General features: G+C 45.3%; 1 protein-coding gene across 1 annotated transcript in view; it reads right to left on the reverse strand.

Annotated features, from left to right (window-relative positions):
* LOC119707934 overlaps positions 1-11,558 on the reverse strand; it is a 29,740-nt gene extending 18,182 nt beyond the window's left edge. The window contains exons 1-9 of the mRNA XM_038153597.1: positions 11,258-11,558; positions 9,075-9,170; positions 7,967-8,039; positions 6,086-6,177; positions 3,514-3,638; positions 2,770-2,789; positions 1,920-2,040; positions 798-898; positions 581-684 (exon numbers count right to left, since the gene is read on the reverse strand). Coding sequence (XP_038009525.1) covers positions 581-684; positions 798-898; positions 1,920-2,040; positions 2,770-2,789; positions 3,514-3,638; positions 6,086-6,177; positions 7,967-8,039; positions 9,075-9,170; positions 11,258-11,416 — 891 coding nt within the window. The 5' untranslated portion in view covers positions 11,417-11,558. The remainder of the gene's footprint in view (positions 1-580; positions 685-797; positions 899-1,919; positions 2,041-2,769; positions 2,790-3,513; positions 3,639-6,085; positions 6,178-7,966; positions 8,040-9,074; positions 9,171-11,257) is intronic.
* Between the last annotated feature and the right edge of the window lie 4,096 nt (positions 11,559-15,654).

The following is a 15,654-nucleotide window of genomic DNA, read 5'->3' on the forward strand; positions in this document are numbered from 1 at the left end:
GAGCCTTAACCCCCTCAGACAGCTCCTGCCTCCAGCCAAAACCGCTGCAATTCCCAAATTCCTGCCTCTCCTGATCATTCCTCCTCGTTTTCATGGCTGTGCCATCCTGCATTGATGACTGGGATTGCTCTGAGGGGTTTTCCACCCTGCTGGGGCTTCCAGGCCAGGACCTGCCTGCTGCTGGGCTTGGAAATGAAGATTCCAGCCCAGATTCCAGCTCAGAGCCAGGGGAGGGTGGATGATCCCAGCTCTGGATTTCCAGCCCTGGCTTTGCAGGAAGAGCAAAACCCAATCCCAGCAGGAGGGGACAGCTGTGGGTTTATCCTGGGACACCAGGCTCAAGTGTGCTGGAAAAAACAGAATATAAAAATATATCCCAAGGAAAAAGCTTCAGAAGTAATTCCCAGCTCGTGGTGTTCATCTTCAGGTGATAAACACACACACAAAAAAAAATTCTGAGAGCAACAAAGCAGGAAAATGGCATTTAAATCAGGGAAATTCATTCCATTCCACATTAGCTGTGGATAATGACACCAAAAATGTCATTTAAAGGCCACGTTCTTCCCAGAAAAACACTCACCAAGTCCTTCTCCTTCAGGTTTTCCACCAGCTGATCCATTTTGGATTGATCCTTATTGGATATTTCCACCTCGTAGAGACTGGAGTAAACACCCTGAAAGCAGACTGGGGGAAAAGAGAGGATCTGGGCTTGGGATGGTGATTTCCACGGATTCTGTCCCGGCAGGATGGAGGTGGCATTGGTGGGAGCACTGGAAATTGGGATAGTTCACACCCACCTTCATTCCTAGTGTAATTTTTTTTCCCAAATGCAGCTTCTGGCAGTTTTTTCTTCAAGTCAGACAATCCCATGACGTGTTTGATGTCCAGGCTGGGAGGTCTGTGGGGATAAAGCACAAAAAATTCAGGATTAACGAGAGCTGGGAGTTCTGTGGAGGCAAAAAAAGCTCTGGAAAAGGTGCAGCTTGGTCAGGATCCCGTGTGCAAATCCCAAAAACCCTCAAATCACAGATCCTGGGATGGTTAAAGCCAGGTTTGGAGCAATCTGATTTAGTGGGAGGTGTCAGAACTGAGTTCTTTTAAAGGATTTTATCCCCTCACCCAGCTGTGACCCTACACCACATTCCTGACTGCCCCAACATTCCAGCAGCAAAGGGATGAGGCGGGAAAAGACTAAAACGGGTTCAGTTTGAGAAACCAGGTTGGGGTGAAGGAACCAGGTTTGGATTATGAAACCAGGTTTAGGTTAAAGAACCAGGTTTGGGTTCAGGAACCAGGTTTGGGTGAAGGAAAGAACCAGGTTTGGATTATGAAACCAGGTTTGGGTTAAGGAACCGGGTTTGGGTTAAGGAACCAGGCCAAGTTTGAGAAACCAGGATTTGGTTAAGAAATGAGGTGTAGTTTGAGAAACCAGGATTTGGTTAAGGAACAAGGTTCAGTTTGAGAAAGCAGGTTTTGGTTAAGGAACCAGGCTCAGTGTGTGACCCCAGGCTAGGCTCAGGTACATAAGCCCGGCTCAGGTACATGAGCCTGGCTCAGCAAGCTAAGACCAGCCCAGCCCAGCCCCACTCCCAGATGGGCAGGTGCTGCCTGTGCTCTGCTAAGCCTGGCTCAGGGTGTTAAGCCCAGCCCCACTCCCAGCTGGGCGGGCACGCTGCCCACGCTGCGCTGAGCCTGGCTCACTGTGCTAAGCTCAGCTCAGGGCACTAAGCCAAGCCCAGCCCCACTCACAGCTGGGCAGGCTGCCCACGCTGTGCTGAGCCTGGCTCACTGTGCTAAGCCCGGCTCAGGGCACTAAGCCCAGCTCCACTCACAGCTGGGCGGGCACGCTGCCCGCGCTGTGCTGAGCCTGGCTCACTGCGCTAAGCCCGGCTCAGGGTGTTAAGCCCAGCCCCACTCACAGCTGGGCGGGCACGCTGCCCGCGCTGTGCTGGCTCCTCAGGCCGATGGTGCACAGGCGCCGGCCCCCGATGCACAGCTGGCCCCGCCACGGGCACGGCGCCGCCGGCAGCGACCGCGGCTCTGCGCAGGAACGGGACAGGAGAGAGGAGAGAGCGGTGCGTGGGGAAACCCAAAAACCACAAACCCACAGCCAAAACCCAAACCCACAACCACAAACCCAAAAACCCGAAACACAAAAACTACAAAGCCAAAAACCCCAAACCCAACCCGAAAAATCACAACCCCAAACCCCCAATCCACAACCATAACCCCAAAAACCCCAAACCTAAAATCCACAACCACAACCCCAAAAATGACCACCCCAAACCCAAAAGCTACAGCCTCAAACCCCAAAAACCCCAAACCTAAAATCCACAACCACAACCCCAAAAACCATCACCCCAAACTCAAAAGCTACAGCCTCAAACCCAAGGAACTCCAACCCCAAAAACCCCAAACCCAAAAAACACAAACCTAAGCAGAAAAATCACAACCCCAAACCAAAAATCCACAACCCCAAAAATGACCACCCCAAACCCAAAAGGTACAGCCTCAAACCCAAGGAACTCCAAACCCAAAAACCCCAGACCCCAAGCCCTAAAACCCAAACCCAAAAACCCCAAAACCAAAAAAAAACCCCACAAACCAACCCAAAAAAATCACAACCTCAAACCTAAACACACCAAACCAAAACACCCCAAACCCAAACAACCACAACCCCAAAAATCTCAACGCCAAAAACCCCAACTCCAAAAACTCCAAAACCAAAAACCCCAAACCCCAAAAACCCCAAACCCCAGCAGCTCTTACCTTGGTGGTTCCGCTCTGCTCTGGAGAGAGATCAATAAAAAAAATATTCAGAGATGGGAAAAGGAATAAAAGAAATTTTAGAGATGGGAAAAGAGGGAAGAAAAGGGGTTTAGAGATAGGAAAAGCAAAAAAGGGAATATTTAGATATGGGAAAAGGATAAGAGGAATACTTAGAGATGGAAAATGAATAAAAGGAAAAAATTCAGAGATGGAAAAAGGAATAAAAGGAATTTTGGAGATGGGAAAAGAAGGAAGAAAAGGGATTTCAGAGATGGGAAAAGGAATAAAAGGGATTGTAGAGATTGGAAAAGAAAAAAAAGGAATTTTAGATATGAAAAAAGCAATAAAATGAATTTTAGAAATGGGAAAAGGATTAAAAGGAACATTAGAGATGGGAAAAGAAATAAAAGGGAATATTTAGAAATGGGAAAAATAATAAAAAGGAATAGTTAGAGATGGGAAAAGGAATAAAAAGGAATAGTTAGAGATGGGAAAAGGAATAAAAGGAATAGTTAGAGATGGGAAAAGGAATAAAAAGGAATATTTAGAGATGGGAAAAGGAATAAAAAGGGAATATTTAGAGATGGGAAAAGGACAAAAGGGAATATTTAGAGATGGGAAAGGATAAAAGGGGATATTTAGAGATGGGAAAAGGAGCGAAAGGCAAATATTCAGAGGTGGGAAAAGGAACAAAAGGAATTTCAGGGATGGAAGGGGAAGAGAAGGGCTTTGCTGGCTCCTTACGGGCGCTGCGGGGCCGGCGCCGGCATCTCCCGGGGCGGGCGGTACTGGCAGGCCAGCAGCACGTACGGACACACCTGGCGCGGCCGCTCGGCAGCTCCCGCCCCGCTGACCTCGTACACGTAGTACTGGGAAAGACAGGGAACACCCGTGGGATACCGGGGATAATCCACGGGGAACGGGGAATTCACCCCGCTGACCTCGTACACGTAGTACTGGGAAAGACAGGGAACACCCGTGGGATACTGGGGATAATCCATGGGGAACGGGGAATTCACCCCGCTGACCTCGTACACGTAGTACTGGGAAAGACAGGGAACACCCGTGGGATACTGGGGATAATCCATGGGGAATGGGGATGATCCATGGGGAATGGGGATGATCCATGGAGAACGGGAATAATCCATGGGGAACGGGGAAACATCCATGTGGAATGGGGATCATCCATGAGGAATGGGGATCATCCATGGGATACTGGGGATAAACCATGGGATACTGGGGATAATCCAGGGGAATGGGGAATAATCCATAAAATACTGGGACTAATCCATGGGGAATGGAAATAATCCACGGGGAATAGGAATAATCCATGGGGAATGGGGAATAATCCATGGGGAATGGGAATAATCCATGAGATACTGGGACTAATCCATGGGGAATGGGAATAACCCATGGGGAATGGGAATAATCCACGGGGAACAGGGAATAATCCGTGGGATACTGGGAATTCACCCTGCTCGCCTCGTATTCATAGTACTGGGGAAACACAGGGAATTCATGGGAAACTGGGAATAATCCTTGGGAACTAACAGGGGATCATCCATGGGATACCGGGAATAATCCATGGGGAACGGGGAAATAATCCATGGGGAATGGGGAATTCATGGGAAACACAGGGAATTCATCCATGGGAAACAGGGAATAATCGACAGGAAACACAGGGAAATAATCCATGGGAAACTGGGAAAAACCAGGGAATCATGGAATGTGGGAGAAAGGGAAATCCAAGGAATGGGAGACCGGGAAAATGGAAATCCATGGAATTGGAAAAACAGGGAAATAATGGAATCTGGGACCGGGAGAAAGGGAAATCCATGGAATGGGGGAGCGGGAGAAGGGCAATCCCTGGCAAAGGGCCGTGGGGGGTACCTGGCTGCTCCCGCTGGACACGTGGCAGTCGTAGCCGGGCGAGGGGCAGGTGCAGCTGCTGGGGGAGCTCTCAGGGATGGCTCTGACCTTGCCCTGCAGCAAAAACACAACCCAGGCACGGAAATCCATGGAATCATTCCCAAAAAATCCATCCCAAGGATGGAAATCCATGGAATCAATCCCAAAAATCCATCCCAAGCATGGAAATCCATGGAATCATTCCCGAAAATCCATCCCATGCATGGAAATCCATGGAATCATTCCCGAAAATCCATCCCATGCATGGAAATCCATGGAATCATTCCCGAAAATCCATCCCATGCATGGAAATCCATGGAATCATTCCTGAAAATCCATCCCATGCATGGAAATCCATGGAATCAATCCCAAAAATCCATCCCAAGCATGGAAATCCATGGAATCAATCCCAAAAATCCATCCCAAGGATGGAAATCTGTGGAATTCTTCCCAAAAATCCATCCAAAAGATGGAAATCCATGGAATCAATCCCAAAAATCCATCCCAAGGATGGAAATCCGTGGAATCAATCCCAAAAATCCATCCCAAGCATGGAAATCCATGGAATCGTTTCCAAAAATTCATCCCAAGGATGGAAATCCATGGAATCATTCCCAAAAATCCATCCCAGGCATGGAAATCCATGGAATCAATCCCAAAAATCCATCCCAAGCATGGAAATCCATGGAATCATTCCTGAAAATCCATCCCATGCATGGAAATCCATGGAATCGTTCCCAAAAATCCATCCCAAGGATGGAAATTCATGGAATCAATCCCAAAAATCCATCCCAAGGATGGAAATCCATGGAATCAATCCCAAAAATCCATTTTAAGGATGGAAATCTAAGGAATTATTATCAAAAATCCATCCCAAGGATGAAAACCCAAGGAATTATTCCCAAAGATCAATCCAAAGCACGAAAATCCACAGAATTTTTCCCAGCAATCCATCCACACAGCAGGAGGGAAAAAAAACCCCAACAAACTTCCCAAAATTCCTGAAATTCCAAGGAAAACTTGGATTCTGGAGTTTGATTTCCATCCCATCAGAATTACGGGCAGCAAAATCTCAAAGTTCCAATTTCAAAGAGAAATTTCCAATGTCAGCCTTTGGGTTTGGAATCAGCAGGAAGGGGAAAAAAATGCTCAAATTCCCCAAAATTCCTGAAATTCCAAGGAAAAATTGGAGTTTGATTTTTCGTCCCACCAGAATTATGGGCAGCTTAAAAAAAGAGAAAAAGAGAAATAAAAAGAGAAATTTCCAATGTGAAGAGTTTGGGTTTGGAATCAGCTCGAGAGAGAAGGAAGGGAAAAAAATCCTTAAACTTCCCAAAATTCCTGAAATTCCAAGGAAAATTTGGATTCTGGAGTTTGATTTCTAGGCAATAAAAGATTTGGGGTTTACCTTGATGAGTTTACAGATGACAATAAATCCTGATTTGCCGTGGTGCCAAGGGCTGGGGTGGAGGAAGTCGGAATATTTGGAAATATAAACCCCTGGAAAACAAAAAAAATAGGGAATTAATTGTTATCAGGGAAAGATATTCCCAAAAGAACTCTGTAAAGAGCCAGCAAAAGGGGGGAATTTTGGAATATTCCCAGAAAAATCAGTTATTGGGTGATAAAGGGTGTTAATATTCCCAGAAAATGGGAAATGTGGCCAGAAAATCAGAAATATTCCCCCCAAAAAATGAGAAGTATTCCCAGGAAATGGGAAATATTCCAAGAAAATGGGAAATATTCCATGAAAATTACAATTATTGCCAGAAAATGAGAAAAATTCCAAGAAAATGGGAAATATTCCAAGAAAAATGAGAAATATTCCCAAAAAATGAAAGATATTCCAAAAGAAAAAGAGGAGTATTCCAAGAAAATCAGTTCTTGGGTGATAAAGGTTGTTAATATTCCCAGGAAATTAGAAATATTCCAAGAAAAATGAGAAATATTGCCAGCAAACCAGATTTTGGGTGATAAAGGCAGTTCATATTCCCAGAAAATGAAGAGCTGAAGGAATGCTGCCATCCCCTGGGAAAAATCCCATCCTCACCTGGCTGAAAGAGCAGAAAAAAGGGAATTTTCCAGGGATTTTTACAGCAAAACCCAGGAATTTCAACCTCTTCCCTTGGCTTTTGAAGGAATTTTATTCCCAGAGTGGGAATTTTAAAGGAGTTTAATTCCCAAAGTAGGAATTTGGAAGGAATTTGAAGGAATTTCATTCCAGAATGGGAATTTGGAAGGAATTTTATTCCCAAAAAAGGGACTTTGGATGGAGTTTCTATTTCCAGAGTGGGAATTTGAAGGAATTTCATTCCCAAAATGGAAATTTGGAAGGAATTTCATTCCCAAAATGGGAATTTGGAAGGAATTTGAAGGAATTTCATTCCCATAGTGAGAATTTGGAAGGAATTTGAAGGAGTTTCACTCCCCGAAATGGGAATTTGGAAATAATTTGGAAGGAATTTCATTCCCAGAATTAAACTGGAAGGAGTTTGGAAGGAATTTCATTCCCAAAATGGGAATTTGGAAGGAATTTGAAGGAATTTCATTCCCAAAATGGGAATTTGGAAGGAATTTTATTCCCAAAAAAGGGAATTTGGAAGGAGTTTCTATTTCCAGAGTGGGAATTTGAAGGAATTTCATTCCCAAAATGGGAATTTGGAAGGAATTTGAAGGAGTTTAATTGCCAAAATAGGAATTTGGAAATAATTTGGAAGGAATTTCATTCCCAGAACTAAATTGGAAGGAGTTTGGAAGGAATTTCATTCCCGAAATGGGAATTTGGAAGGAATTTTATTCCCAAAGTGGGAATTTGGAAGGAATTTGAAGGAGTTTCATTCCCGGAGTAGGAATTTGGAAGGAATTTCATTCCCAAAGTGGGAATTTGGAAGGAATTTCATTATCAGAGTGGGAATTTGGAAGGAGCTTTGAAGAAGTTTTGTTCCCGAAATGAGAATTTGGAAGGAATTTCATTCCCAGAATAAGAATTTGGAAGGAATTTGAAGGAGTTTCATTCCCAGAGTGGGAATTTGGAAGGAATTTGAAGGAGTTTCACTCCCAGAGAGGGAATTTGAAAGGAATTTGAAGGAGTTTCACTCTTAGAGTGGGAATTTGGATGGATTTTGAAGGAGTTTCATTCCCAGAACAAGAATTTGGAAGGAATTTGAAGGAGTTTCATTCCAAGAGTAGGAATTTGGAAGGAATTCCATTCCCAGAATAGGAATTTGGAAGGAATTTGAAGGAGTTTCACTCCCAGAGAGGGAATTTGCTGCTCCAGGTGGGATTTTACCTTTGGCAGGGTCCCCCAGGGTGGAGATGTTGCTGCTGTTGACGCGGAGCCCGCTCTGACACACCCGCTGCGCCTGCAGGGCAACAGGAAAATTCCTCTCTTCCCACCTTTTTTCCAGGATTAACCTCCAGGAAATGAGAAATATTCCCAGGAAAGGGGTTATTGGGTGATAAAGGGTGTTAATATTCCCAGGAAATTGGAAATATTCCCAGGAAATGAGAAATTAGGAATATTCCCAGGAAATGAGGAATTCCAAGTAATTCCAAATAATTCTGAGTAATTCCACTGGCACCAAGGAAAATTCCTTTTTCTCCCATCAGACCCATCCCTAAAAGCCCCCAACAGCCAAAGAATCCCAAAGAACCCCAAATAAGAATTCCAATATGAATCCAAATAAGAATTCCAATAAGAATTCCAATAAGAATTCCAATAAGAATTCCAATAAGAATTCCAATAAGAATTCCAATAAGAATTCCAATAAGAATTCCAATAGGAATTCCAAATATTCCCAAGTAATCCCAGTGGCACCAAGGAAATTCCCTTTTCTCCCATCAGACCAATCCCTAAAACCCTCCAGGAGCCAAATAAATAATGCCAAATAATCGCAAATAATTGCAAATAATTCCAAATAATCCCAAAGAATCCCAAATATTCCCAAAGAATTCCAAATATTCCCAAAGAATCCCAGTGGCACCAAGGAAAATTCCTTTTTCCCCCATCAGACCCATCCCTAAAACCCCCCAGGAGCCAAAGAACCCCAAATAATTCCAGTAAGAATTCCAATAAGAATTCCAATAAGAATTCCAAATATTCCCAAGTAATCCCAGTGGCACCAAGGAAAATTCCTTTTTCTCTCATCAGATCCATCCCTAAAACCCTCCAGGAGCCAAATAAATAATGCCAAATAACTGCAAATAATCCCAAAGAATTCCAAATATTCCCAAGTAATCCCAGTGGCACCAAGGAAAACTCCCTTTTCTCCCCTCAGACCCATCCCCAAAGCCCCAGCAGTCGCTCCCAGAGCTTTTCCCAGCAGGAATTCCCCCGGGAATTGCCCCAGCAGATCTCGTGGGTCCCACATTCCCTCGGGAATGTCCCTGCAGGTCACCTCCTCCTCCTTGTCAAAGAGCAGGAAGGCGAAGGTCTCCTGCAGCTCCTCCTGGCTGTATCCCGCAGCCGCCTTGGCTCGCGCGAAAGCTCGGAGCTGCAAAGAAATCCCAACATTTCGGCATCAGGGGATGCTGAGCCCAGAAAAAAATTCGCTTCCCGCTTTTTTTTAAAATCAGGATTAGGGGAAAAGTGTTCCAGCAGAGCTGGAGTAACAGCTGGATGGGGTTTGATTCCTGAGCCCTGCAATCCCAAAAAATTGAAGTGTGAGGAAATAGCAACAGGAAAATGAAAATGCTGCAGTGGGGATGGGAGGAGGGGATTGGGAAATGGGAATGTGGGGTTGGGAAATGGGAATGTGGAAATGGGAAACGGGAATGTGGGACTGGGAAATGGGAATGTGGAGATTAAGGGATTTTAGAAGTGGGAATGTGGAAATTTGAAAAGTGGGAACAAAGGGATTTTGAAAGTGAGAATGGGGATTTGGAAATGGGAATGAAGGGATTTTAGAAGTGGGAACGGGAAGGAAGGGATTTTAGAAGTGGGAATGAAGGGAGCTGGGAAAAAATCCCAACATTTTGGCCTCAGGGGATGCTGAGACCAGAAAAAAATTCGCTTCCCGCTTTTTTTTTTTAATCAGGATTAGAGGGAAAAGTAATTTGGCCCAGCAGAGCTGGAATAACAGCTGGATGGGGTTTGATTCCTGAGCCCTGCCATCCCAAAAAATTGAGGTGTGAGGAAATAGCAACAGGAAAATGAAAATGCAGCAGTGGGGATGGGAGGAGGGGATTGGGAAATGGGAATGTGGGATTGGGAAACTGGAATGTGGGACTGGGAAATGGGAATGTGGGACTGGGAAATGGGAATGTGGAGATGAAGGGATTTTAGAAGTAGGAATGGGAATGAAGGGATTTTAGAAGTGGGAATGAAGGGAGCTGTAAAAAAATCCCAACATTTTGGCCTCAGGGGATGCTGAGACCAGAAAAAAATTCGCTTCCCGCTTTTTTTTTAATCAGGATTAGGGGAAAAAGTAATCTGGCCCAGCAGAGCTGGAAGGGGTTTGATTCCTGAGCCCTGCAATCCCAAAAAATTGAGGTGTGAGGAAAATGGAACACAGCAGCAACAGGAAAATGAAAATGCTGCAGTGGGGATGGGAGGAGGGGATTGGGAAAAGGGAATGTGGGATTGGGAAATGGGAATGAGGGGTTGGGAAATGGGAATGTGGGGTTGGGAAATGGGAATGTGGGGTTGGGAAATGAGAATGTGGGATTGGGAAATGGGAATGAAGAGATTTTAAGCAGTGGGAATGAGGGGATTTGAAAAGTGGGAATTAAGGGATTTTGAGAAGTAGGAATGAAGGGACGAAGGGATTTTAGAAGTGGGAATGACAGGATTTGAAAAGTGGGACTTAAGAACTTTAAAAGTGGGAATTAAGAATTTTAAAAGCGGGAATGTGGGGATGAAGGGAATTGAAAAATGGGAATGAGGGCATTTGAAAAGTGGGAATGAAGGGATGAAGGGATTTTAGAAGTGGGAATGAGGGGATTTGAAAAGTGGGAATATGGGTATTTTGAAAGTGGTAATGTAGGGATTTGGAAGTGCAAATGAAGGGATTTTCAAAGTGGGAATTAAGAATTTTAAAAGTGGGAATGTGGGGATGAAGGGATTTTGAAAATAGGGATGAAGGGATTTGAAAAGTGGGAATGTGGAGATTTGAAAAGTGAGAATGTGAGGACTTTAAAAGTGGGAATGAAGGGATTTTGAAAGTGGGAATAAAGGGATTTTGAAAGCGGGAATGAAGGGATTTTGAAAGCTGGAATGGAATGAAGGGATTTTTAAAAGTCCAGCCAGCTGGAAAAAGGTAAAAGGAAAAGAAAGGTGGAGACAGAGACATCCCAAAAATCTGCCTTGAGGTCACTCAGCAGAAAAGCAACCCATGGAAGGGAATCCCCCCGGTTCCAAAGGAATTCTGGAATTCCCAAGGCTCCAGAAATTTTGAGCACCATTGGCTGCGTGGATCGTTTATTTGTTTATTCCTGAGGGGGATGGAAGTGCAAGGATGGGGGGAAAAAAAAAAAGTTGGGAATTTCAAGAGGGAAAGGAAACAGAGCTGGCAATAAATCAGCATTCCCAGAGGGGTGCAGCTCCCAGAAAATCCCATTTTTCCTGGGATTGCAGGCCTACCTCGCTCAGGAAAAGCTCATTTTCCACCAGGATGGCGCTGCTGTACTGGAAGCCGTGCTGGGAGCCGGAGTGCAGGGAGGAGCTGTGCAGCACCGCCACGGCCCGCTGCAACAGGGAACAGCCCTGCTCCTCGGGATCCTGCGGGAATCCTGGGAACATTGGGAATATTGGGAATATTGCAGCTGGGAATGGCTGCAACAGGGAACAGCCCTGCTCCTCGGGATCCTGCGGGAATCCTGGGAATATTGGGAATATTGCAGCTGGGAATGGCTGCAACAGGGAACAGCCCTGCTCCTCGGGATCCTGCCGGAATCCTGGGAATATTGGGAATATTGCAGCTGGGAATGGCTGCAACAGGGAACAGCCCTGCTCCTCGGGATCCTGCGGGAATCCTGGCAAAACGGGAATATTGGGAATATTGCAGCTGGGAATGGCTGCAACAGGGAACAGCCCTGCTCCTCGGGATCCTGCGGGAATCCTGGGAATATTGGGAATATTGGGAATATTGCAGCTGGGAATGGCTGCAACAGGGAACAGCCCTGCTCCTCGGGATCCTGCGGGAATCCTGGGAACATTGGGAATATTGGGAATATTGCAGCTGGGAATGGCTGCAACAGGGAACAGCCCTGCTCCTCGGGATCCCGCGGGAATCCTGGGAATATTGGGAATATTGCAGCTGGGAATGGCTGCAACAGGGAACAGCCCTGCTCCTCGGGATCCTGCGGGAATCCTGGGAATATTGGGAATATTGCAGCTGGGAATGGCTGCAACAGGGAACAGCCCTGCTCCTCGGGATCCTGCCGGAATCCTGGGAATTCTGGGAATATTGGGAATATTGCAGCTGGGAATGGCTGCAACAGGGAACAGCCCTGCTCCTCGGGATCCTGCGGGAATCCTGGGAATCCTGGGAATATTGGGAATATTGCAGCTGGGAATGGCTGCAACAGGGAACAGCCCTGCTCCTCGGGATCCCGCGGGAATCCTGGGAACATTGGGAATATTGGGAATATTGCAGCTGGGAATGGCTGCAACAGGGAACAGCCCTGCTCCTCGGGATCCTGCGGGAATCCTGGGAATATTGGGAATATTGCAGCTGGGAATGGCTGCAACAGGGAACAGCCCTGCTCCTCGGGATCCTGCGGGAATCCTGGGAATATTGGGAATATTGCAGCTGGGAATGGCTGCAACAGGGAACAGCCCTGCTCCTCGGGATCCTGCGGGAATCCTGGCAAAACGGGAATATTGGGAATATTGCAGCTGGGAATGGCTGCAACAGGGAACAGCCCTGCTCCTCGGGATCCTGCGGGAATCCTGGGAATATTGGGAATATTGGGAATATTGCAGCTGGGAATGGCTGCAACAGGGAACAGCCCTGCTCCTCGGGATCCTGCGGGAATCCTGGGAACATTGGGAATATTGGGAATATTGCAGCTGGGAATGGCTGCAACAGGGAACAGCCCTGCTCCTCGGGATCCCGCGGGAATCCTGGGAACATTGGGAATATTGGGAATATTGGGAATATTGCAGCTGGGAATGGCTGCAACAGGGAACAGCCCTGCTCCTCGGGATCCCGCGGGAATCCTGGGAATATTGGGAATATTGCAGCTGGGAATGGCTGCAACAGGGAACAGCCCTGCTCCTCGGGATCCTGCGGGAATTCTGGGAATATTGGGAATATTGCAGCTGGGAATGGCTGCAACAGGGAACAGCCCTGCTCCTCGGGATCCTGCCGGAATCCTGGGAATTCTGGGAATATTGGGAATATTGCAGCTGGGAATGGCTGCAACAGGGAACAGCCCTGCTCCTCGGGATCCTGCGGGAATCCTGGGAATCCTGGGAATATTGGGAATATTGCAGCTGGGAATGGCTGCAACAGGGAACAGCCCTGCTCCTCGGGATCCCGCGGGAATCCTGGGAACATTGGGAATATTGGGAATATTGCAGCTGGGAATGGCTGCAACAGGGAACAGCCCTGCTCCTCGGGATCCTGCGGGAATCCTGGGAATATTGGGAATATTGCAGCTGGGAATGGCTGCAACAGGGAACAGCCCTGCTCCTCGGGATCCTGCGGGAATCCTGGGAACATTGGGAATATTGGGAATATTGCAGCTGGGAATGGCTGCAACAGGGAACAGCCCTGCTCCTCGGGATCCTGCGGGAATCCTGGCAAAATGGGAATATTGGGAATATTGGGAATTGCCAAATCAATGTGGGGATTCAGGATGGAAAAAGGGGAATATTCCAGGTGGGAATTGCTGCAACAGGGAACTCTGCCCCTCGGGATCCTGGGGGAATCCTGGGGGAAAATGGGAATATTCCAGCTGGGAATTCCCAGAGCGCTGGGGGGATTCAGGGATGGGAAAACAGGGAATATTCCAGGTGGGAACTGCCAGATCAATGTGGGAATTCAGGATGGGGTGTGCAAGAAAAAAGGGAAATATTCCAGCTGGGAATTGCCAGAATGGCTTCTCAGGATCCAGGGGGAATCCCGGGGAAAATGGGAATATTAGGAATATTTATGAATTCATCATTTAAAAATGAATAAATCAATATTGAATTAGGAATTATAAAACGATGAAAATTAAATTACATTTTAAATTTAGAAGTTGATTTTGTTCGTTTTTCTTGAATTTTTTCCCCCTGTGTTTCCTGCATCCTGAAGGAAGCACCCAGAAAATGGAAAATTTAAATAAAATTTAAATCAAATTTTAAATTTAAAAGTTGATTTTGCTCGTTTTTCCTGCATTTTTCCCCAGAAAACATAAAATTTAAATAAAATTTAAATAAAAATTAAATAAAAATTAAATAACATTTTACATTTAGAAGTTCATTTTGCTCGTTTTTCCTGCATTTTCCCCCAGAAAACGGAAAATTTAAATCAAATTTTAAATAAAAATTAAATCAAATTTTCAATAAAATGTTAAAGTTGATTTTGCTCATTTTTCCTGCGTTTTCCCCCCTGTGTTTCCTGCATCCTTAAGGAAGCACCCAGAAAATGGAAAATTTAAATCAAATTTTATATTTAAAAGTTGATTTTGCTCGTTTTTCCTGCATTTTCCCCCAGAAAACATAAAATTTAAATAAAATTTAAATAAAAATTAAATAACATTTTACATTTATAAGTTCATTTTGCTCGTTTTTCCTGCATTTTCCCCCAGAAAACATAAAATTTAAATAAAATTTAAATAAAAATTAAATACCATTTTACATTTAAAGTCCATTTTGCTCGTTTTTCCTGCATTTTTTCCCTGTGTTTCCTGCATCCTTAAGGAAGCACCCAGAAAATGGAAAATTTAAATAAAATTTAAATCAAATTTTAAATTTAAAAGTTGATTTTGCTCGTTTTTCCTGCATTTCCCCCCAGAAATCATAAAATTTAAATTAAAATTAAATAACATTTTACATTTAGAAGTTCATTTTTCTCGTTTTTCCTGCATTTTTCCTCAGAAAACGGAAAATTTAAATCAAATTTTAAATAAAAATTAAATCAAACTTTCAATAAAATGTTAAATTTGGAATGTCACTGCATTTTAAATCCCAGCCCGGCTCACAGGATCCACCACAAGCTCTTTATTTTTTTAAAGATTCTTTTTTGCCGGAGCACCGTCGCTTTTTTTTTTGAAAATATAAAATATTTTTAGGGATAAAAGTTAAAAAAAAATATGGAAAACTCTTGGGAATACAACGAAAAATCTGGGAATTTTGCGGGCGATCGCTCCTCAATGCAGCTTCAAAAGGAAAATGCAGAAAGGGGGGAAATAATTTAGAAATTAATTAATTAATGAATTAATTAATGAGAGAAAACTGAGCCCAAGCGGAGCACCCCTCAGTTCCCTCCTGGGCTGAGGGGAAATTCCATCCCTAAGGAAAAAAATTCCCAGGAAAAGAATCCCAAATCCTGGAACACGCCAGGGGCACGGGGAAAGTGAAAGCGGCCACGGCAGAAGGGAAAGTGAAAGTGAGAGACCTGGGAATGGCACCGGATCCACCGGAAAACTGGGAATGGGAAACCGGGAATGGCACCGGATCCACGGGAACGGGAAACTGGGAATGGGAAACTGGGAATGGGAAACCGGGAATGGCACCGGATCCACGGGAACGGGAAACTGGGAATGGTGCCCGATCCACGGGAACGGGAAACTGGGAATGGTGCCCGATCCACGGGAAAACTGGGAATGGCACCGGATCCACGGGAAAACTGGGAATGGGAAACTGGGAATGGCACTGGATCCATGGGAAAACTGGGAATGGGAAACTGGGAATGGCCGGGAATGGGAAAGCTGGGAATGGCACTGGATCCATGGGAAAGCTGGGAATGGGAAACCTGGGAATGGTACCAGATCCACGGGAATGGGAAACTTGGGAATGGCACCGGATCCACAGGAAAACTGGGAATG

Source organism: Motacilla alba, chromosome 1A (genome assembly GCF_015832195.1).
Source record: "Motacilla alba alba isolate MOTALB_02 chromosome 1A, Motacilla_alba_V1.0_pri, whole genome shotgun sequence".
Taxonomy (NCBI): Eukaryota; Metazoa; Chordata; class Aves; order Passeriformes; family Motacillidae; genus Motacilla; species Motacilla alba.